We start from the raw sequence: 22,216 nt of genomic DNA, 5'->3' as shown, positions 1-22,216 counted from the left end.
CAAGCTCGCGCAATCTAAAAATAGCTTTCTTTGAAGTTATCATGGGCCACGGGGATTCGTTCTCTTATATCATCATGGTCTCTTTGTCTTGGTAGAGAGGTATAATATTTTATTTTGCGCCACCGCGCAGGGCCTGGTACCCACTACCGCCATTTAGCCAAAGCCTCAACAACACTACATTGTAAAGGATTGAGGTATTTGACAGCTTTTCCACCTGCAAACAAGGAAGCAGACCTTTTTAAACCAGCAACAAGAAAGGTGAAATGCTTTATCGATCAATACCCCTTGAGAGGAGAAGGATTTCCGGCTGAGACTCAAAAAGAAAAGTGATAATGGGTGATATTTTGATTCAAGAGTTTACGTACGAAGCCAATGATCTTCCAAGCCAAGCATTCACGATTTTAACCGAACTGTTGGAACAAGAGAAACTCTGCGATGTTACCATTAAGGCGGGTGAACGAAAAATAAGATGCCACCGAGTTGTCTTGGCTTCTTGCAGTGCTTATTTTCATAGTATGTTCACAAATTCGATGCTAGAATCATCTCAAGAAGTTATTACGATCCAGGGTCTTTCCGAGAAATCAGTAATTCAACTCATAAATTTTATGTATACGCGAAAGATCACGATCACCATTGACAATATCGAGTCACTCCTCACTGCCTCAGCTGTGTTTCAGCTGGATCCGGTTGTTTATGCATGTTGCGAATTTATGAAGCGACATCTTCACGTGTCCAATTGTCTGGAGATGCGTGCTTATGCAGAACTACATGGATGCATCGAGTTTATCCATTTTGCCGATAAATTCGCTCGGGGCTGTTTTACAACGCTAGTAAACAACGACATGTTCCTAAAGCTATCTCCAAAACACTTGGCCGAGATTGTATCTGGTGATGATTTGAACGTTAAAGCAGAGGAAATTGTGTTTGAGGCAATCTTGAAATGGGTGGAGCATGACCCAGAAAAACGGTCTGAACACATAGCAGATTTGATCTCCCAAGTAAGACTTCCTCTGCTACCCACAGACTATTTAATTAACCGTGTAGAGCAGAACTCATTGTTAAGCAGTAACATGGCTTGCCGTAATTTTATTGATGAGGCAAAGAACTTTAAACTTTGCCCTGTGAATGTCAGTTCATTTAGAACGCAACCAAGGAAATCAACAGCTGGGACCTTGTTTTCTGTTGGAGGCAGAGGAAAAACTGGAGAGCCTTTCCAGTGCATAGAGTGTTATGATTGGTTCTCAGACTCGTGGTTTATGACCGCAAGACTGTCGACACCTAGGCGTCATGTTGCAGTGGCATCATTGAATGGGCGTGTCTATGCGATTGGGGGACACGATGGGATCCAGCATTTGAATAGTGTTGAGTGCTTTGACCCAGAGAATAATACTTGGACTGATGTTGCTCCAATGAGGACGTACCGTCGAGGCATGTCTGCTGGTGTATTACAGGGTGTTATTTATGTTGCTGGTGGACTTGATGAAGCTACTTGCTTTGAAACAGTTGAAAGGTTAGCAAAGCTAATGCTTGAGTATTCTAATAACCAAGACACATATTCATATAAATACAGTATTATAAGAGATCTGTCAATCTATTATTGACCTATTCGTAGCCCGAGTATCAGGCGATTTTATTTTTCAAAAGTCAGAGAGAAAAAAAAAACTACGCCTAACGCAAGTACTAGATGCGATGCCTTCCGCCCCATTTCAGGCCACTGTAAAAATACTTTGGCTGTCAATTCTCCTACTTCAATGATCCACACATCAACAAATTACTTGAGGATATTCATATCACCAATTTACTAAACAGGGTTTTTCGTCTACATAAGACAAACCTCAGCTTGAACACAAATTTCATTATTTGGTTGATCATTCGATCAACTCTTGGGAAGTAGCCGCAAACAATCCCAGTGACAATCCCGGTGAGAGGCGGACGTGCTAACACACTAGGCCACCCCCAGCTTCTATAGCATCCATATTTCCTGCACCTTTAGTAAACCCAGTAGATCTTAGCTTTAAAAAATGAAACTGATGTGGGATAGAGCGTATGATGTCAGTTAAATTTTGAATTTCTATCAAAGGTATGATCCTGAGACGGATGAATGGAGCATAGTGTCCTCAATGCTACATCGTCGAGGTGGTGTTGGTGTTGCCGGGCTGGGAGGCTATCTCTATGCAGTAGGTGGTAACGATGGCACTGTGTCACTTCAATCTGTTGAGAGGTATAACCCTCACACTGGGAGATGGACCAGGGTGGCATCCATGAACAGGCGGAGAGCAGGTAAGTAAATCTAGTTATCATGGAAACTTGTTTATTCATTTATTTATCATTTAAGCTTCACTTTGACATAACACAATACAAGCATTAAAGAGGGATTCCACAACAGTGTATATCAATTTCACACACTTTTAAAGAAACAATTACTATATGACTCCCCTTATGACGTTTGAGGCAGACACTCTTCTATTAGGGGGTGTCTTCAAGATCAAAGGAGGCTGAAGTCGTTTTGGTGGAAAAGTCTGGTGCCTTGACAAACATGCATCTTATCATCAGCTTGTTTATGTACATAAATGGTTGTCTGCTTTTCTTATTTTCCAGCTGCACCATTTTTGAATATCTAGGATCTAGTGATTATGGTAGATCTCTTGAACTCTTGGATCATTAGTAAATGATAATTGATTGGTATGTTTTTTACAGGAGTTGGGGTAGCTGTCGTTGGTCAGTACTTGTATGCCATTGGGGGCTTTGATGATTCAAACCCTCTTGACTCAGTAGAGAGATATGATCCTAAAACAAACCAGTGGAGCTACATTGCCAGCATGAGCACCTGCCGAGGTGGGGTTGGGGCGGGGTCAATGGGCGAACGCATCTGGGCTGTTGGGGGACACAATGGCACTCAGTACTTAGGATCTATGGAGTCATACAACCCGGCAAAGGATGTGTGGGAAGCAAGTGCACAGATGAGCACCCCTCGAGCTGGTTCTGGTGTTACAGGGTGTATGTGTGATGTGCAGGCCCTTAAGGTATTAAGTGAGCTGGACAGGAGGTCATCGACTGAAGAGTACAATGACACGTTAGGGGGGGAACCTGAGCCAACGAGGACAGTTGCTGAAGCATACTAACACGTGTTCCTCTGGGAATAATAAAAAAAGAAGCCTGCATATCCCAAATGGTTGTTGGACAAACACTTTGCTTCTTTATGTCTCATGAATAACATTAGAATGCTAAAGATGTTGTCAGTAACTTATAGCGCTTATAAGCAGGTCCGAGATAATCAGTGCAGTACCACCTGATGTCGCAGGCATGTTGAAATCTGACCTGGTGAAACCAGGCCTTATGGGTGGTTTTGATTTTTCATTTCCCTTAGCATTTCAAGGTGAAGAGCTTCATAAAAAAGGGCTCCCAGATGAGACCCTTTACAGTAGAACTTGTGAATAATTTGGTATGCCTGGTGAACCTTTTGTGGAAAACCTGCCAATATTTTTTACAGTGCCTGCAGAAACTATATTGAATCGCTTTACTCAGAACATCAGAAAATATTACCAAATCTATTTTAAATAGTTATATCAGAGGACAGATTCTCTAATCGGGAAAGTGAGACACTGTATGATCAAATTCTTAAAAAGATATATTATTTATACAAATGTTGATGTTTAGGTTATAGTTTTGAAGGGATTACTTAGATTTTTGAGGGAAAATGTTAGAACAAATAGTCAGCTATTAAGCCACAGCGAAAAAAATCATATCATACGATGTTGTGTGCATCATGTTAATTTCCTTTTTGCTATATACAATGTGATTCTAAAAAATGCAGTGATTCAAGCTAAAATACAAAGTCTGGTGTCCCAGCTAACCTGGCAAATGATTTGCCTACTAGTTTAGACTTTTTACTTGACAAAAATCTCGGTTTGATTTACACACAATAAAGCCTTCTAAACCTTAGAGACCAGCTACTCTAAGCAAACATAATGGGATTTTTTTGGAAAACTATATAAATGGAAAAAAATATGGAAATTTTGTTCTCATAAAAAGCTGGTGGTAATAAGGACATTGGATGCGAAGACTGGGAAATGGCGGTAGGAATAGTGTTTGTCAGGCTAAATTCTGAAAATAAATAACGAGTTTCTCTCTAATTTGGCTAAACATTTCCTTCTTTGCGACGTACGCTCCGTGTTTGATAAGAAAACCCCGTGCCCGACTAATAAAATACGTTTTGGGTGGTCGAACCAGTTCGTGCGCCACGGGGTAGAAGCTCAGATTATGTAACGTAACTTGGACCGGGTTTTCAGGACAACTCAGCTCGGACTTTTAAATGTTAATACTACCCCCCCCCCCCCCCAAAAAAAAAGGCGATCAGGCCTTAGACAGCCTCCTGTGGTATTACAAATTTTTGCACTGTTACAAGGAAACAGAGGCCTTGCGCTGGCGCTCGCGCAAAATAACAGCAACAAAAAGCAACTTATTTAGCGCTTACGAATAAAGTTTTTTTTCAGAAAAGAGTTTTCATTTTTTCCGTCGTTTGAACATAGCCTAATAGACCTACAAACAATTAGTTTACAACTAATTAGCCCTTTCGTTAATTGGCCTTAATCCCCCCTCTCATCGTGTTTTCCAGAAAACCTGCAGAATACTTTTTTCACGCACGAATGTGAATGTTCAAGAATTTGCATTGTATCAGCAAAAAAACTATTACTTACAGTTGCTACTGACCATTAAAAAAGTCAAAGTGAACCAACTAATTAGGATATTCTATTTTAATTTTAAAATATCCTTCCAAGAGATCGTTATCCTGCTAACGTACCTTTTGTGAACTTGTTTTATTTTTTTCCTTGCTTGTGAATACAAGCAGGTGTTTGCATTAAAAACAAAAAACAAAGCAGAAATCATACAAACGAAAATTATCAATTTATTTTCTTATGAACTCATTTACAGCAATTTCGTGACAACGAAAAGAAACATACTATAATCAATAAATATTTTCTGTATAATCATTTCAATGACAATTGCCCAGGTGCTTAGCTTGGGGTGCGCTAGAATCACAGGTTGGAGACATTTTCACAAAATATCTAAATCTGCACGCTCCCACCTCCTCCCCCCCCCCCCCCCCCCCCTCATTGAATCCTAGCTACGCTCCAATATACAAAAGATAATTATTCATTCATTCTATCTGGACGTTCCCGATAGACGTAGAAATATCTGCGCTATGCGTACCTTGTACGGTATTCGATCTGAAACCATGTGCGCGAAATATTTCAAAAAACGACAACAAAAGTTCGAGAATGATTCGAAAAGCGACGGGTATCAGTCGCGATAATTCCTGTAATTTCTATAAATTTGTTTATCTCTATTCATTAATTTCCTATCTAGCCCTGTGTCGATATTTTATTTGATACAAAGTTTGAGATGACCTCCTGCTTGTACGCGTTCCAGTTCACCTTTTGCTGGAGATTTCTTTGTAGGATCTCTTGCGAGGGGTATGGGCATATCTGGTAATAAATGTCAGGGATGTCATTATTTCATTTAAAAGACAAACTTAACAGAGTTTTTGGCGAGGCGTTCCAGGAGGTACACCTATGGATACATCATCGGAAAAAATTGTACCTCCTCTTGGACGTCTATTCGCCATTCTTACATTGCGCGGGGGATTGGGGCGAATTGATAAGCGAAAAGCATGCTGGGACGATTTAAGGGGACTCAACATGGCGTAGTAAACATGCTGGTGTGGTACTGAATGAAAGCTAGAAAATGGTAGACTTTGGCAATTCTGCCCCCGGGATATCTTCGCTAGTTAGATTCACAACATTAGCATCGGCATCGTGTTGGTCCAAGGTCAATATGTTAACTTTACTTCCTATCCCGCCTTGCGTTGACGCAGTAATAAAAATAAAAATAAAAACAACAACAACAACAGCAACAACAACAACCATATTAAACATATTCCCCACGGATAGTGTCCTTCGTTTGTATTGCCTTATATGGACATTGATGCCCATATATAGAAGAACTGATCTGATCTCCAGAAAACATGTTGAAAAATGCTGATCCCCGTCAATTTGAGACTCGCGGCAAGGAAAGCTTTATCGACGCTTGGTCAAATCTTCATCTAACTAATCTTGAAAAGCCCTTAGACACATACCTCCAAGAGATCGAACAAGTGGGTTTGAAGGTCACCCATAAATTGATATCAACAACAACAACAACAACAATAAAAACAACAACAAAAATAATAATAATTTTTAATTTATCTCATTAGCAACTGAACTGAATAAGACAAGACATCATTTGATCAAGTAACTAAAGAGTGAGCAGAGAAACATTTACAATTAAACTAATAAAGAACTCACATTGTGTCTTATCCATTTCTTGGTGAGATCACCTGCGTGCGCCATAAAAAACTTCTTGGAAATCATGATACACTCGGCGCCTCGACTGACCTGTTGAAGTATGGTCTCTTGTTATCTCACAACATAGTGAGGTACACAGTAGGTCTTTCGGTCACTTGATTCGTCTTTTTTAGCGATCAATTTAAAAGGAGAACACAAGTAGGGATAGATTCGAGATAGAAATATCTAAAGGGGTAAATTCGGGATGTAAATGGCTCACTGTAAAGCATACATATATTGTAATCCTTGGGGAACATATGAGTCGCGAATAAGCGGGACCGACAACGAGCGGATTAAAGCAAAAATTAGAGAGAAAGCGAATTCATCTATTACATCTCTTCCCTCTCCTCATCCTATCACTGGCCTGGGTTACCGAAGATCGCTCGGGATTATGGCCTTTCTGGTTTTCTGTTACAAGTAATGAACATGACATCGACCCCAACCCCCTCCCTCCCATCCCTCATTCCCGAATGGTCTGTTGAAGCAAAATTGCTATGCTGGTCTTCTGTTTTGAAAAAAGTATTTTCGTAATGATAAGATTATTACTCTCACCAAGCTCACCACCGCCGACTTATTCTCCTCGCACGTATCTTCAAAGTCAAGGTTTGCAAACCCCTAAAAAACAAAAAAACAAACTAACATACAATTACTGATGCAAGTCACCAATAACTCTATGATCAACGGCAGATTGTGACACAGTCCACTGAGGCTATATCACGGGATTTTCTCGATCCACGTTTCTGAATAACCCTCCATTTCAAAGAAGATCGAACAAGGATACCGAAACACCGCCTCAACCTTATTAGAGTTGAGAAGATCCAACGGATGGAGGTGTACATTCGAGAAAACAGACCACAGTGAGTGTAGAATAAACGTAAAGTCTACGATGCTTTTGTTACTCACAAATGTGTTTCTTGGGTGCAGTACGTCAATCTGAACAAAGACCGGTTTCTTGGAATGCTTGCCCTGCATTCCCCCAACTAGATTATCAACTACAGGGAACTGAAGGACGATCATTAGAACACGCAATTATACGACCAAGAGCCTCAACACAGAGGTGCGCTACTACTCCTAGCTCCACGGTCTGGCATACCTTCGCGCATTTACTTACAAGATAGAAGCTAGGCCAGACTTAGATAGATAGCTAGTACTGACTTAGTGCCGCATCAGCATTAAATCGGTCTTAAATTGTCTTACATTGGCCGGTATTGTCTTGATAGTATAAATTACCGAACCTCTATGTAATGAACATATTTCAGGGGCGGCGGAAGGGGAAGGGCAAGGGGGGCATCGCCCCCTTCATTTATTGAGCGGACGTTTCTTAAGATATATATGAAAGATATATATGAATTTGAAAACAAATTTGTTGTTGAACAGTTTAAAAAATCCCGCGTTCTTATGAATATGGTTTGAACCCACCACCCCCCTGAAGCCACTACCCCCCCACTCCCCCCACCCAATTTCGGCCCACACTTAAGGGACCTTTCCGCCGCCCCTGTATTAAGTGAACAGCGGACTACATAAAACCTACATTAAGCGGACAACTTCATCCCTGAGCGATTGGGGATTAAAGTAGACGGGGGTGATCGTTCTGTCTTTTAGGTTATAAAATTCTACTAACTGCTTTCCCTTAGTTACCCTGGTTCCAGAGCCTCGAACGTCTCTCTCTATTTAGTGGCCATAGCAGCGAATTACGATTTGACATTCAAACTGACATTTAAACTGACCAGTATACCAGCGAGATGAGGCTCGAACGTGAGATCGTTTTATCCTCCCCAATATCAAACAGCATAAATTTTATTTCAAAGTATTCAAACTCTCAACATTTTTATTCGCGTGATTCTAGAGCAATCGTAAATGAGTTACCCACATTTGCGATATTCTAAAATAGCATAAAATAACGCCTTTTTATGGTCGTCCGTGACAATCACTCACCACAGGTGGTAACGTCGTCGCTCGTTGTCTGCTGGTGTCGCTGCTGTCAGATAGCGATATAGCTATGGGAATGAATAGCGGGAATCACATCATTATCTTCAAAAGCTGAAATCTCTTTTTGAGCCAATATATATTTATATTTGATTTTATATAAGGCGCGTAGATTCCCGTATAGTCAGGAGACAGTTGTTTGCTTGTAGTGCTTTGGATATTTGAGAGGGGTTACCGGATTTGCCAGGCCTATGCTAAGCTCCGATTGGTCCTGAGCATCCACGTTAATCAACTTCAATGTTTAAAAGAGTAATCACTCAACTGATGGTGAGGTGATCCTCCCCCCACCCTCACTTGATGTTTTTACATGTGCTAATGTTTATTCTAGACTTGATGTTGAAGGAGTACCTCTTCCACCCCCCCCCCCCCCCTCACTTAATGTACTAACATGTGTTAATACTAAATCTAGACTTGACTGATGCTGAAGGAGTACTCCTTCCCCCCCCCCTCCCTTGATGTACTTGCTGTGCTAATGTTTATTCTAGACCTGACTGATGCTGAAGGGATCACCTTCACCCCTCCGCCTCTCCCATCCCTTGATATACTACTTACATGTGCTATTGCTAATTCTAGACCTGACTGATGCTGAAGGGATCACCTTCACCCCTCCTCCTCTCCCATCCCTTGATATACTACTTACATGTGCTATTGCTAATTCTAGACCTGACTGATGCTGAAGGGATCACCTTCACCCCTCCTCCTCTCCCATCCCTCGATGTACTACTTACATGTGCTATTGCTAATTCTAGGCCTGACTGATGCTGAAGGGATCACCTTTTACCCCCCCCCCCCCCACTCCCTTGATATACTACTTACATTTGCTATTGCTCACTCTAGAGCGTAATGACTCGACTGATGCCGAGCGAACTTCCCGTCTGGGCGTGACGGAGGACATGCTGCTATGGCGTGTATTAATGTGGGAGAAACAACTGCGACCTGTCAACAAATGATAGATGTTATGTTTCTGAGGATCCAAGCAAAAAGTCAATGTCAAAGCTGTTGTTGATCATTGTTGTCGTCGTCGTATGTGTTGTTGTTTATCTTGTCCTCGATATTGTTGTTATAGTTCATGTAGCCATTGTTGTTATGATTATTACTGGGTGTTGTAGCTTTCTGGGAGTACTCATTGATAGATGTATTTATTGCACGTATAGAGATCTACCTTTAGATATGTTATTTTGTAAATTTTTGTTATTCTTGTTTGGCCTAAACACGTATCGACTCTTCGCAAATCGATCTTCTGTAAGGTAGGCCAGCATCTCGACTTTTGGGACTGTACCATTCAGCTGCTTTCCCTTCAGCCTAGGTGTGGCTGACTCTAGTTCCATCATCACCTCACATGTACCCTGAAACGCACATATCAATTAGCCGGTCCATGCCTATCAATACCCAGGCCATACCTATCAATGGCCGGGCCATACTTATCAATGGCCGGGCCATACTCATCAATGACCGGGCCATAACTACTACTGACCAGGGCATGACTACTAATGATCGGGGCATACTTATCAATGACCGGGCCATAACTATCACTGACCAGGGCATGACTACTAATGATCGGGGCATACTTATCAATGACCGGGCCATAACTACTACTGACCAGGGCATGACTACTAATGATCGGGGCATACTTATCAATGACCGGGCCATAACTATCACTGACCAGGGCATGACTACTAATGATCGGGGCATACTTATCAATGACCGGGCCATAACTACTACTGACCAGGGCATGGCTACTAATGATCGGGGCATACTTATCAATGACCGGGCCATAACTACTACTGACCAGGGCATGACTACTAATGATCGGGGCATACTTATCAGTGACCGGGCCATAACTACTACTGACCAGGGTATGGCTACTAATGATCGGGGCATGACTACTAATGATCGGGACATACTTATCAATGACCGGGCCATAACTACTACTGACCAGGGCATGACTACTAATGATCGGGGCATACTTATCAATGACCGGGCCATAACTACTACTGACCAGGGCATGACTACTAATGATCGGGGCATACTTATCAATGACCGGGCCATAACTACTACTGACCAGGGCATGGCTACTAATGATCGGGCCATACTTATCAATGACCGGGCCATAACTATCACTGACCAGGGCATGACTACTAATGACCGGGGCATACTTATCAATGACCGGGCCATACTTATCAATGGCCGGGCCATACTTATCAATGACCGGGCCATAACTACTACTGACCAGGGCATGACTACTAATGATCGGGGCATACTTATCAATGACCGGGCCATAACTATCACTGACCAGGGCATGACTACTAATGATCGGGGCATACTTATCAATGACCGGGCCATAACTACTACTGACCAGGGCATGACTACTAATGATCGGGGCATACTTATCAATGACCGGGCCATAACTATCACTGACCAGGGCATGACTACTAATGATCGGGGCATACTTATCAATGACCGGGCCATAACTACTACTGACCAGGGCATGGCTACTAATGATCGGGGCATACTTATCAATGACCGGGCCATAACTACTACTGACCAGGGCATGACTACTAATGATCGGGGCATACTTATCAGTGACCGGGCCATAACTACTACTGACCAGGGCATGGCTACTAATGATCGGGGCATGACTACTAATGATCGGGACATACTTATCAATGACCGGGCCATAACTACTACTGACCAGGGCATGACTACTAATGATCGGGGCATACTTATCAATGACCGGGCCATAACTACTACTGACCAGGGCATGACTACTAATGATCGGGGCATACTTATCAATGACCGGGCCATAACTACTACTGACCAGGGCATGGCTACTAATGATCGGGCCATACTTATCAATGACCGGGCCATAACTACTACTGACCAGGGCATGACTACTAATGATCGGGCCATACTTATCAATGACCGGGCCATAACTATCACTGACCAGGGCATGACTACTAATGACCGGGGCATACTTATCAATGACCGGGCCATAACTATCACTGACCAGGGCATGACTACTAATGATCGGGGCATACTTATCAATGACCGGGCCATAACTATCACTGACCAGGGCATGACTACTAATGATCGGAGCATACCTATCAATGACCGGGCCATAACTACTACTGACCATGGCATGACTACTAATGATCGGGGCATACTTATCAATGACCGGGCCATAACTACTACTGACCAGGGCATGACTACTAATGATGGGGCATACTTATCAATGACCGGGCCATAACTACTTCTGACCAGGGCATGACTACTAATGATGGGGCATACTTATCAATGACCGGGCCATAACTACTACTGACCAGGGCATGACTACTAATGATCGGGGCATACTTATCAATGACCGGGCCATAACTATCACTGACCAGGGCATGACTACTAATGATCGGGCCATACTTATCAATGACCGGGCCATAACTACGACTGACCAGGGCATGACTACTAATGATCGGGCCATACTTATCAATGACCGGGCCATAACTATCACTGACCAGGGCATGACTACTAATGATCGGGCCATAACTATCACTGACCAGGGCATGACTACTAATGATCGGGGCATACTTATCAATGACCAGGCCATAACTATCACTGACCAGGGCATGACTACTAATAATCGGGACATACTTATCAATGACCGGGCCATAACTACTACTGACCAGGGCATGACTACTAATGATCGGGACATACTTATCAATGACCGGGCCATAACTATCACTGACCAGGGCATGACTACTAATGATCGGGACATACTTATCAATGACGGGGCCATAACTATCACTGACCAGGGCATGACTACTAATGATCGGGACATACTTATCAATGACCGGGCCATAACTATCACTGACCAGGGCATGACTACTAATGATCGGGGCATACTTATCAATGACCGGGCCATAACTACTACTGACCAGGGCATGACTACTAATGATCGGGGCATACTTATCAATGACCGGGCCATAACTACTACTCACCAGGGCATGACTACTAATGATCGGGGCATACTTATCAATGACCGGGCCATAACTACTACTCACCAGGGCATGACTACTAATGATCGGTGCATACTTATCAATGACCGGGCCATAACTACTACTGACCAGGGCATGACTACTAATGATCGGGGCATACTTATCAATGACCGGGCCATAACTACTACTCACTAGGGCATGACTACTAATGATCGGGCCATACTTATCAATGACCGGGCCATAACTACTACTCACCAGGGCATGACTACAAATGATCGGGGCATACTTATCAATGACCGGGCCATAACTACTACTGACCAGGGCATGACTACTAATGATCGGTGCATACTTATCAATGACCGGGCCATAACTACTACTCACCAGGGCATGACTACTAATGATCGGGGCATACTTATCAATGACCGGGCCATAACTATCACTGACCAGGGCATGACTACTAATGATCGGGGCATACTTATCAATGACCGGGCCATAACTACTACTGACCAGGGCATGACTACTAATGATCAGGGCATACTTATCAATGACCGGGCAATAACTACTACTGACCAGGGCATGACTACTAATGATCGGGGCATGACTATCAAAATATCTATCACCATCGGGACCAGTTTTTCTCGCCCCAAACGACCACCACCATTCTCCCTACACGTATCACATATCCTTGAGGCAAGTTTGCTTAACTACATTGACTTATAATTGACTCACTGACACCACGATGTAGACCCATTCAGATATGTGACTATCCTTCACGATAACAGTCCCCCTTCTGTGGACAAATGCAGACAAAGAGGTAGTTTAAATAAGGATCGAAAAGAGCTAGTGGCAATATTAGTACGACAGATTGCATAGTTTTATAGCAACCTTCAAACAGCGCCGGCATTGATCAACATTGCTGACACGGCATTGCTAGTTAAATGTCGTGTTGATATAGAACCAACATTCCCGGCAACTGCCAACATCGTTAGGTAGTACTCTGTTGACTAGCAAGTGCATTGCTTAAGACATAGTGAGCATCGGTTAGGCTCGATTTCCAGCCATTCCTGTGAGCACGCTTTACGTGCCCTGGGCGGAAGACTGTAATACCGCAACGCCCAAAATCGGCTGGAAATAAAGGCTTGCGAAGTGTTTGCAAAAAAATTGATCTCAACTTTTTCACAACATCCGAAAGTCCCAGCTATTTGGGCAGGAAATACTGGCGCTGTTTTAGATGAATAAGCCTGCGCGCCGACCACGAAAAACTTTCGGAGATTATTTCCGGATGTATCGCAAGCTAAAGAGGACTTACTTAACCCTACCTGAAATAATGGAACATGCAGTTTGAAGGCTTGTCGATCAGCATGTCAACAGGGAAGTCTATTAAGAAATCTAGCGTCCTATAAGAAAACAAAGTGAAACTTGGACAAAGAAAACTAGCGTGTGGTGAATATTTTTGGGGAAATCTATTAAGAAATCTATCTTCCTACAAGAAAAAAAGACCTTTGAAGAAGAATAGCGCGTGATGCATATTTTTGGAAGTCTATGTTAAGAAATCTAGTGTCCTACAAGAAAACGAAGTGAACCTTGAACACAGGAAAGAATAGTTTTCTAAAACAATAAAAGGCCATCATAACAAAGAATATGCTGACGTCAAATGGAATATAAACACTGACAAAACAGTAGCGGATCTAGGGGGAAGGATTTAGGGTATTTAAACCCCCTTTGGGCTGCCAGAAAGCCATATGTAGTAAAAAGAATTAACCCACCCCGCTATGTCACTGCGTCCGTTTTAGCGCTCGCCCCCAGGAACCACGCGGCTTAAAATACACCGAATAGCGCCTGCAAGAAGGCTAACTAGACCCCTTAATAAATTTATGTTTCGATTAGATTAAATGTCCCCTCCTCCTCCCCCCAACAGATGCCTTAGTATCCGTAGAAAATGCTGTTTTAGTCTTAGCACGACAAAATTGAGGGCCGCCTTGATATAGCATGCAGTATTCAGATTGTTTCAGAGATCGAATAATGAGTCCCAAACATTGCATTTAAGAACCGAGAGATAGGGGTTCTTAATATAGACACACCTGCAAAATTTGATATGACTCGGCTCCATACCATCCTGACTACGACCCATAAAGATACGCTGGTAGTCCTGCAACAACATCCCCATGACAACGTCAAACGGTCACCATGGTTTCCTCGCTTTACCAAATATAGACAGCACAAAAACGATGACCTAGCCCATTACCTCTCTACTGATTACAAGCAGGTGAATCGGGTCTTTGCTGACAACAGTAGCGGTGCGCGTGCAGTTTTTAAGTATTGCGAGGTCCTAGAACAACATCAAAACACATGAAACATGATAGAGTTGTCAAAGATTAATAAACACACTTTTTGTTGTTTTAATTTCATATTTGAAGACAAATTATGTCATGAAATATAAAATGAATTCAAATTGTAAACATCGAAATAACTTCTAAAAATCCGCCAATTCGTTATTCTATTAACTTTCGGTATTTTGATAGAATGACATAATGGCGGCTCACAGTAACTCTTTAAGTAAGTAGGAAAAGACACGAAAGGTTCGCGTATGTTCTGTATGGCTTTTACCTGAGAAGTGTCGCTCGTGAGGCCTAACAGGATTGGCTGGATAACCAATTTCTGATAGCTTCTACATGACTCTGTCGAATTCGTTGTATCACGACGCCGCATTTTCAAAACATCGATTTGTTTTTGTCTTTTGGGATTTTCTGTTCCGCCAGTCAAATTATTTTAAGCCAATCAGATTCTTGCCATCTCTTGCCTAGTGCAGTTGCTTGGCTTTCTGTCGCGACACTGTCTGGTTTTCGTCTAGAGGATAGCCAGGGAAGTGCACAAAGCAAGACTCTGATTGGCTCAGAATGATTTTCCTGACGGAACAGAAAATTAAAAAAAAAATCGTGTTTTGAAAACGCGGGTCGCGACGGATTCGACAGTAACGGGTTTTCACCTTACCCCAAAGCTTGCTCCTCGCCTTAGTGTTGCCACCGAAGCAAACACTTGGCCCGACGTAGGATCGTTTTCTGATACAACGGTCACTGGAACAATAGAGTAGAGTTCAAGTTACACAATGAGTGACATCTGATGAACGATAGTACTAGCGCGTACAAAATTAAAGCATGAAGCGGAAAAGAGACCGATTTTAGGAATATTCTAGAAGTCGCCTCAAAATATATGGATTTAAAATGTTTAGAAAAAGTTGAATCAAATATCTGTCAATGTTTGACAAGGTTTAATGTGCAGACATTTTAGATTAGACGTAATTAGATTTGTTTACTTGGGATTTAAGATAAGAAGAACTGTGTTATATACCAGTACAAATCATTCAGAAGACTCTTGAGATATCTAATAAAGAAGGTGCGACCACGCCTAGTACCCACCTCCCCATGTTCCGCCCCTTTCTCTTACAGGAGTCTTACCTGAACCGGACATTATGAAGTAGAAGTTCTCTGCAAGGTGACCTTGCTTGACGATTATTTTGTTGGCTGGCAGGCTTTGATGAAATATAAATAAAAAAATACATAAATAAATAAATAAATAAAATTTTAGCACAAACTGATGCCTCGCCTTACCTTTGATGCCAGGCGACTTTACAGACGGACTCCTGCATATGAAGGGGGAGCTCTGCAAACGAAGACATGGTCTGCAATGCGTACAGCACCTGGAAAAGGTGGAGCAACCCGTTATTAAATTAAATTCACGATCTATGGTCGGTTTGTTGTTATACTGTTAGAGAAATGTTGACTGCCGATAATTTTACCGTAAATTGTTCGGGTTATCGAGTTAGCGAGAATACAAAATATGTACAGTAAATATTTTTGGGTTATTTTGTGTTTTGAGAGAAGATATACCTTATTACACTTAATTTTCGCGTCACTTTAATTTCGCGTTTTTAAAAGACTCACAAAAATAAAGTGACGCGAAAATTAAGTGTCGCGAAAATAAGGATGCGCGAAATTTAAGTGAGTACACAAGAAGCCTTTGAGGGAATTTTGGCCGTTTAAAAAGCTGTATGGAAACACCTTGTCTATTTAGGCATCTAATGTACATGTAGTACCGTAAGGGGTTGAGTTGGACTTGTATTTATAGATTTTTATGAAACTAAATTTAGCCTACGAAACTTTTTGTTACAAATTGTTTCAGTTTTGGTGATTACACATTTTAATTACACTTGTTTTTCTAGATTTTATTATCCCAAAATCAAGAAAATAAAGTGATCTGGTTTTTACGACAATAGGAAAATCGCGAAAATAAAGTGTCGCGAAATATCGCCATCTCAAAATCGCGAAATTTTGACGTCGCGAAAATTAAGTGTAATAAGGTACGCCCATAAGAGCTCAACGTAGAGCTGCAAACTGCAAGTTTGTGCTGAGCCAGACAGAAACTTGTTAAAAATGAATTTGTCTCGCTAGTGTCGCGTACGAGACTGAAATTCCCGCCAAAACATTCGCTCGACCAATTAAAGGCCGTAGAGACACCAGCAAACAGACAAATACTACGTCGCATCTATAGGGATCCCCTCGCGACCACGATAATATTATTGCATAGGTTACCACTTCAATATCTATTTAGTGCTCCGCTTCCGCGGCGCTACGCTAAAATACTTGAAGGGAAACGGACAACATTTCGAGTTTTCGTGAGTTTTATGATAGCAAGGAGTACTTGTATGTTTTTCTTGTTCTTCAGAAGTCTCTTTAGTTAAAAAATACTTACCGTTTGTAGCTGTTCTGTGTTTCTTTCTTCTGGTCGAAGACTAAGTATACTTTTCACCTCTTTACTTATTTGAATCTACAAAAAAGTACATATAAATAATATATACTGCGTCATCAAAAACTAAACAATAACATTATCATCATAATCACATTTTCATTATCATCATAGCCAAGATACAGTTACAATAATGCTTATCAGTATTATCATTATCATCATCATCATCCCATTTTCTTGGCAATAAGGCTGCTTTTCGCGATCATTTTCTTCGTTTTGTCATATCGACCTGATCATCCTATCGTCATATACACTACGTGTGATCATCATCATAGCATCACCATTACCATCATCATTTAATATCGACCATCATCTAATCACCCTATAAAAAGACATAGTAAATACTGGAGGTCTTGGTGATAACGTTAGGCACATTGCTTTATCTGATTGATGTCCCCTGGTCACGTGACATACCTCTCTGTTGGCCTTGAAAAGAGTCGGGTCAAATAGCAGAGGCCCTGTCGGCAATGAGTCCCCGGGAAGACTGGTGACAAACGCTTTGTTTTTCATCATCATGTAGCCCTCCATCATCTCGAGAAACGACTTGCATATCCCGTCACCCAAATCGCGCTTAGGGTCGCTATCAAAACAAGTGGCGTTTTGAGCGACAAGCGTATCGTGTGACTATTTACTTAAAATAGTCTGAACCATTATTCTCTCGTACCTTTTAAGGGCTTTGGCGACTCGTAAGATGGTACGAACAACTCTTATGATATGTCTAAAGTGCTCCAAAGGCTGCAACAACAATTACCAACATTGTGATATATACAGGGGGCAATATTAAAGACTACCTAATAGAACAATGTTTTTTTCATCACTTTCATCTAAATTTCGAAGACACTACCCCCCCCTCCCCCACCCCTTTCTTGGCAAAAAGCAAGATCCGCCCCCTGATGGCAATAGAAGTCTGATAGTGATAATATTAGCCTTCATAACGGCTCAAGGGAAGGGGAGGGAGAGGCTATGTGATAATGGAAAGAGCGCGCAACCAGTTAATAAATCTTTTTAAAAGTCCGGAAAGCAGTAAAAGTCTTGTATATTTATGTTTACATAAATTACTTTGAATATGAAGAATCGCAAATTTATTTGAAAAAAGGGTCGAGAAATTTGTGTCCCAGAAATGTTAGAATAGCGAAAAAACTTTTATTTCATACTTTGGGATTTCAGCTTTAACGTTGTGATGATTGATAAGAAAAACACATTAGTTTGCAATATCACACGCGAGTTCTTAAAACCTTCAAAACCCAAGAGAGGCCAAACATAAAAATCAAATTAACAAAAATACCAGTCAACATTTAAAAGTCTGTTTGATATTCTGCGAGAATTTTACGCTTTCTTGTGACTGAAATTACTCACACTGACCGGGCATGTTGTAAAAGCTAACACGTTTCTAAGGTCAATTCCTACAATAAACAAACCTCAAATACATGCTCATCAATTTCTCCTAAATTTGTCTTCTTTTTCTTCCACGTATCAAAGCAGCTTCGCAGCTTGACCGATCGTCTAATCTCGCAAGAACCTTCCGAGCTCGATAAATCTGCATCGGGCTCTGAATGAACTGCATAATTCTGCTGCTTGAGAAAGGTTCTCCTAGCTCTTGACACAAGTGAACGCCAGCGTTTATAATCCAACTGACCACCATCTTTCCAAAGATCAAAACTTTCACAACTAAGCTGTCTCGTTTTGGCTTTAGCTAGTTCTTTATCTCTTTTCAACAGTTCTTGACGCCTCAATGAGGTTGAGTAACGCTTTGTCAAGCCTGGGAACATGATTTAAGAGAGTAAACGGCTGGCGTCGCCGAGAAATCTGCCCCTTCGACTGGCTGTCAAGCGAGGTGAAGAGCGGAATGGTTTGTGTTTCACCAGGTCGTCATCTGGTGAACCCTTATCGCTGAGTGAAGTATCCCTGATGTTCTCGTTATGATAATTACATTTTAATGCGAAAAACAACTGCAATTTTAATGCACGAGGTAATAAACGGAAAGCAGGGCAGATAGTATTCGAGTAACTTGCCAATTCACGTAGAGAAATCACCGTTATCGCCCAAGGACTTACCGCAAACTGCACGGAATGACCACGGAAAGAAAAGAATTTGATCATGCGCATGCCAATTCATCAAGACAACTTGACCCGAATTTTAATGTAAGACGTATAAACTTAAGACAACGGGTGATAACGATAATTTTATGACAACTAGGATAAGCTGAAGGCCAGGGCCCGGTTCCTCGAAAGCAGGTTATTAGCGCTTACATATTCACGGATGAATATGGTTATCGAGACATTTGACTGGATAATAACCTATTTTCTCTGGGTCAGCGTTAACCTGCTTTCTAGGAACCCGGCCCAGGCCCTTTTCCTACCCTGGGTACCAGAGCCTCCCAAGATTTCTCTCGCTCTTTCGCGGCATTTTGGCAGAGCGTCACTGGGCGAGCGAGGTCTGGAGGCCTGGTAACCAGCGTAGCCCTTTTGCATGCATTGCTGAGATGATCTTTGCTTGTTTTCGGAACACCCATAATGACAAAATACTCGAAAACTCAGCATTTACCTAAAAGTCTCTTGTAACTCATATGTTATCTGCTCATTGACAATAGGCGGCAGCGCACAAAAGAAAAGGGCGGAGAAGACTCCAGCTACACTCTCTTTCCCCACCGTAACAGGTGGTGTGGGGCACTGGGGGCACGTGCCCCCCCCCCCCCCCCCCTCCAAAAAAAAAAGATATATATATATATATATATATATATATATATATATATATGATAAAAAATTATAAGGAAATGACTAGTAAGGTAAGGTTTTGCTATGCCCCCCCAATATTTTCTTAATGTTTATGTAATGTGCTCCTCCAATATTCCGAGGCCTGCTACGACACTGACGAGAACTAAAGGATAAAACTGCTGATGGTCACTATGCGAGGGAAGGAAATTATGAATTCCGTAGAGACTTTCTCCATTGACTAAAGATGGCCACTGTCACTGTTTTTCTCTTCTGATTACAAGTCATAAAGTTTACGAAGCACCTGCGGTACAATAACCTTAAAATTGACAAGAATCATGCAGTTTTTCCAAATAAGGAATATATTAGTTTGGAATTAACCGCTTTTGGCAAGAACCATTTTATTTTTTGGGGCCGGATAGACTGCTTATAACTGAAGGTCACATATACCTAACAATGCTTCACTCTGAATTGGATTTGTCGCGTCAAGCAGGCGAGGCACATGGACAGCACCTCCCGTCCCTCGAACAAATTGACTTTTATTTTGTTTTAGTCAAAAAGGGGGGTGGATATCCACCCAATTCACCCCCTCCTTTATCCGGCCCTGCATAACCATTGATTAAAGCCAATAGATCCGATTTGCGTGACGCGTGGTTTTGTAGGCTATGAAAACCTCATGCATGTGAATTAAATCCGCTTGAATCATACTGAAATTCAATCCATCCTACAATAAAATCGACTCGATAATATTTCTACGATATCAAACAATGCTGGGTAAGTTATATTTTTCAAAATGATAAACATTCAAAACAAAAACAAAACAACAGTGTCACGCAAGTCGGATTCTAAGGTCAACGGTGTGTTTCACGGGGTAGAGAACTAGTTACAGTTGATATAAATATTATTGCAAAAACCATGATCATCGTCCCCAAACTTACCTGAAAAACCTTTATCTCTTTCACTCTTCCGCGGCTACTACGTCTACGACTCAGAGTAATCAAGGTGCCACCACTTTTCCCGTTAAGCCCTGCTGCTGCAACTGAAGATCCTCGGCGCATTAGGCGAGTCGACGGCTGCACGACGATACTCATTCGGCGACCACGAGTAACAGTCGAGTATGAACCGAATGAACGATCAGTACTGCTTCTTCTCATAGTACTGTGACTGCTGTCATCGCGTCTTCGAGTGTAGTTCTTGGGGTATTCGACTGGAAGAGGCGCTAGCTCATGAATGTGATCTTCTTCCGATGAGATCTCCATCCTAATTCAACTCGCAACGAACAACGGGTTTCTTTACGAAAAATATTTCCGTTTTTGACTAAATATTGTAGAGACGTTCTTTTTGGTAAAACAGGTATTTTTGCAGTACCAAAAACAAAACAAAACCAAAGAATTTTAAAAAACTCGGACTCGGAGAGGACTGGTTGATGTGTCCGTGCGACAACAGAAGTAAACAAAAGTCTTGTTTCTCAGTGAACTAATACAAACATGCAAAGCAGTTGAGACAATTCATTGACCCATAATGAAGTGCCAAGTGTCAATTATCGCTGTTCACAGTTCTTTTTTTTTTTTATTATAGTCAGAACAAAGCTTTTTTCCCGCTGTTATAACTAAGCTCTGGAAAACTGTACAGTATGAAATATTAGAATTTTCTGATTGTCTTTTTTTTATAAACTTTTGCAAACGCAATTAACAGCAAAGTTTTTAAGTCTAGGTACAAGGCGAGGCGGGAGAGTCAGAAAGGTGCCCAGTCGAATATGCTTTGTTATACCAGCATAATTTTAGCTTGCGTAATGTTTTGAAATCTTAGGAAAAGAAAAAGTTATCCACGCTTTAACGAAGGTGAAATGCTGCTAACTATCTTTTACTAACACTCTGATCATATTGTTGGAAGAATTTAACAATGGAAACAGGGAGCTTTGGGAAAGACAACTCACAAAGATTTCTTAAGAAAAAGTTCCAAGATAGAGTGGTTTTCAAAATCCTGTGAAATACTATCTAGTTAATTTAGCACTAATACACTGGAATGTCTGTCTGGAATGTTCTCTTTTGTTCTGGCTTGACTAATACACTTTAACTAGATTTTGTTGCGCAGAATTTTGAAAACCACTCTATTACTTTAACTAGTTACATTTCTTAAGCACCAAAGTTAGCTCTCGTCTGGAGAAATTACAGCTTATTTTATGAAAGAATCCAATATTGAATAAGAACGGAAAGGAACAGAGTAAACTCCGAGTTAAGTCCATAGTGAACAGAGTAGTAAATCATATGAACAATCTTGTATAATAAAACGACCGTTTAATTTTTTTTAATCAGTGGGTAGACTGGTAGAGTTTAATCTAAAA

The 22,216-nt window shown here is 41.5% G+C and overlaps 2 protein-coding genes across 4 annotated transcripts; one reads left to right on the top strand and one right to left on the bottom strand.

Annotated features, from left to right (window-relative positions):
- The first annotated feature begins 103 nt into the window (after positions 1–103).
- LOC5521925 (kelch-like protein 8) lies at positions 104–4,133 on the top strand. The gene is made up of 3 exons (XM_032367361.2): positions 104–1,510; positions 2,081–2,280; positions 2,698–4,133. Exons 1-3 carry the CDS (start codon positions 333–335, stop codon positions 3,120–3,122), a joined length of 1,803 nt encoding a protein of 600 aa, XP_032223252.2. The 5' UTR covers positions 104–332; the 3' UTR covers positions 3,123–4,133.
- Positions 4,134–4,883: 750 nt separating this feature from the next.
- On the bottom strand, positions 4,884–22,084 carry LOC5521926 (cyclic nucleotide-binding domain-containing protein 2). Of its 3 annotated transcripts, none has more exons than XM_032367397.2 (18): positions 20,811–22,084; positions 17,826–17,896; positions 17,576–17,741; positions 17,108–17,182; positions 15,967–16,055; positions 15,814–15,887; positions 15,350–15,432; positions 14,604–14,687; positions 14,440–14,507; positions 13,678–13,755; positions 13,088–13,148; positions 9,532–9,715; positions 9,186–9,305; positions 8,319–8,380; positions 7,287–7,385; positions 6,936–6,998; positions 6,345–6,434; positions 4,884–5,486 (listed from the first exon to the last, which is right to left on the bottom strand). In XM_032367397.2, the coding sequence occupies exons 1-18, from the start codon at positions 21,129–21,131 to the stop codon at positions 5,364–5,366; spliced, it is 1,911 nt and encodes a 636-aa protein (XP_032223288.2). In that variant the 5' UTR covers positions 21,132–22,084; the 3' UTR covers positions 4,884–5,363. The 3 variants fall into 3 exon arrangements, 2 of the variants coding, with proteins under 2 accessions (XP_032223288.2, XP_001641811.3); XM_001641761.3 differs by lacking the exon at positions 20,811–22,084 and adding an exon at positions 18,580–19,659; XR_007313905.1 differs by lacking the exons at positions 4,884–5,486; positions 20,811–22,084 and adding an exon at positions 18,580–19,665 and having other exon boundaries at positions 6,348–6,434; positions 6,936–7,385.
- Positions 22,085–22,216: the final 132 nt, after the last annotated feature.

The sequence above is a fragment of the Nematostella vectensis genome, chromosome 10 (assembly GCF_932526225.1).
Source record: "Nematostella vectensis chromosome 10, jaNemVect1.1, whole genome shotgun sequence".
NCBI lineage: Eukaryota > Metazoa > Cnidaria > Anthozoa > Actiniaria > Edwardsiidae > Nematostella > Nematostella vectensis.
Note: the sequence above shows the minus strand (reverse complement) of the source record. Positions and strands in the feature narration are given on the sequence as shown.